Source organism: Pteronotus mesoamericanus, unplaced genomic scaffold (assembly GCF_021234165.1).
Source record: "Pteronotus mesoamericanus isolate MK-2021 breed Mesoamerican mustached bat unplaced genomic scaffold, CSHL_Meso_final scaffold_550, whole genome shotgun sequence".
Classification (NCBI taxonomy): Eukaryota; Metazoa; Chordata; class Mammalia; order Chiroptera; family Mormoopidae; genus Pteronotus; species Pteronotus mesoamericanus.
In genome coordinates this window covers 1,059,412-1,061,732 of record NW_026555322.1, presented here as the reverse complement: position 1 = coordinate 1,061,732, position 2,321 = coordinate 1,059,412, and the positions used below count along the sequence as shown (strand labels likewise).

At 48.8% G+C, this 2,321-nt stretch overlaps 1 protein-coding gene across 1 annotated transcript; it reads right to left on the bottom strand.

Moving 5' to 3' along the window:
- Nucleotides 1–435: 435 nt before the first annotated feature.
- Nucleotides 436–2,001, bottom strand: LOC129061216 (protein BEX1-like). The gene is made up of 3 exons (XM_054561883.1): nucleotides 1,899–2,001; nucleotides 1,472–1,554; nucleotides 436–1,104 (listed from the first exon to the last, which is right to left on the bottom strand). Exon 3 carries the CDS (start codon nucleotides 1,097–1,099, stop codon nucleotides 713–715), a length of 387 nt encoding a protein of 128 aa, XP_054417858.1. The 5' UTR covers nucleotides 1,100–1,104; nucleotides 1,472–1,554; nucleotides 1,899–2,001; the 3' UTR covers nucleotides 436–712.
- Between the last annotated feature and the right edge of the window lie 320 nt (nucleotides 2,002–2,321).

The following is a 2,321-nucleotide window of genomic DNA, read 5'->3' as shown; positions in this document are numbered from 1 at the left end:
CAATCCCCAATATAGAAGGAAGTGCTGGATTTATTCATCTGGCTAAACTGCAAGTTTCATAACCAAGTATTTATTAAGTGACCCTCCTGCTTTCATGAGATCATTAAAAATAGTTTCCATTTCTTCTGACACTACAGATAATATAATGTAAAACACATCAACCCATTTAACAAAAATGGGTCCCTGTATTAATCATTTGGTATAGCATTTTTTTCTTTGAGTATTAAATAAATAAAGATTTGAAATAAAAATAAATATAGTTTGCCCACGCTGGTGTGGCTCAGTGGACTGAGCGCCAGACTGCAAAGCACAGGGTCACCATTTAGATTCCCAGTCAGGGAACATGCCTGGGTTGCGGGTCAGGACCCCCATAGTGGGTGCGTGACAGGCAACCACACATTGATGTTTCTCTCCTCTTTCTCCCTCTCTTCCCCCTTTCTAAAAATAAATAAGATCTTTTAAAAATATAGTTTGATTTTTAAAATTGCTTTATTAACTTCAACATATATAATAACCACCTTTCCATGCAACAGGTAAAATTCTCCTAACAAAATCTCACAGACTAGGGCAAAAGCACAACATTCAACTAGAAGCTGGTAGAGACCCACAGGAAACAAGTAACACCAAAAGGTTTACAGCAAGGTACATCACTAACATGTAAGTTTAGGAAGCAGGCGTGTCTCCCTATTAACTTCAGGGAAAACATAAGGATTCAGGGCATAAGGCAAAATTCATCATGATGGTCATGGTGAGGGGGGTCAGTGCTAACTGCCCGTAGACTATGACTTAACTGCTTTCCCCTCAGCTTTTCCATCAGCTGTCTCATATCATCCCCAATTCTTTCCCTATTTTCTTGTCTCATCCTTGCCTGTGGTTCTCCAAGCCTCTGACCCCCATCCCATCTATACTGCAGGATGGGTTGCCTAACACGCGACCGCCTGCGATTTCCTCTAGGCCCACAATATTCACCAGCTTCCAAAGGGAGAGCCAAGGACTCTCCTTTAGTAGCATCTTGCTCCTTTTCATCCTTTTTGTCATTTTCCTGGTTGGTATTTTCCATGTTGAGATTTTTTACTGCTTGTTCCTCTTTGGACGCCATTGCTCCTAGGAGACAAGAGATGAGAAGGAACTATTTTACTGGTGGACTAATCAGCACCGAGGACAGAGGCCCTACTACTAATCTTTCAGAGCCCTGGATACCAAAGGTTAATTTTTTAAATCTCATGTTTCCCACCTGAGAGGCTCTCTACACCCTCTACTGGACCCTCAGTCCTAGCTCACCCCGCTTCGTCTCACTTCTCTCTCCTCCGTCTCCGCAAACCCACCATTTTCCGTAGAGATCCATCCCCAGGCCGCTTCAGGCGGCAAAATGGAGGACAGGTGACCAGGGATGGAGGGGTTGGGGGCGGGGGGAAGGTAGGCCTCCGACTGGTCTCTGCACACGCCCCCCACCAATGTCTCCCGCACCCACCTGGGCCTATCCTTGATGTCTCTCCCCTCTTCTCGATTCTCGCCGTGAGTGCGCCGCCGGATACTCGACACAGACCCACAGACCTGCAGAGGGCCCGGGTAGAAGAAGCAGGTGCTGTTGCCAAATACTACGCACCGACCCACAGCCGCCATGCCCCTCCCCAGGCCACGTCTCCCGCCCTCTCTCCCTCCACGCGGATCACCATTTTCGTACAGGAGCTCGGGGATGATTTGCCATCACTGAGTTGCTCTGCCACCCTCCCTGGAACCCCGCTGCCCCAGCACTCGCACCCCCAGGGGTCACTATGTACTTCCCCAAGAATGCTGGGGATGGAGAAAGCCAGCAGGGACCGCTGCACTGATCTCTGGCCTGGGGGGGTAGGCGGGCGGCTGCCGCCCGGGCCTCGGCGCAGGCCCTGGACCCTTACCTGCTCCGCTTTCCGGGGCCCGTCGCCAGCCCACGGTGCGCAGGGCGGCGGGCAGCTGGTACCCAGAAGGGAGTGACAACCGCACGAAAGCTGCGTCGCTCTGCAGCTCCCGGTCACGTGAGGGCTTCGCGTCATCAATGAGCCGCCCCCCCACCCCGCCTCTCTCTCTCTCCTTCCTAATCATTTTTCTTTCTTTCCTTTTTAAAAATCGGTATGGTTGAAAAAACTGAAAGTTACGAAATTTCATATTTAAAAGACATGGTTTAACGGAGGGAAGTTTAAAAAAAAACTTATTCTTTATGTTCTCCAGCACTGCAAAGAAAATATTTTCTCTGGGCTCGACAGAACTTCATTTTTAGAACATTCTAGCTTGTTTCAAAATTTTTATGGAAAAAGGGTCGGGGAGCATTCCTAAACATAGCC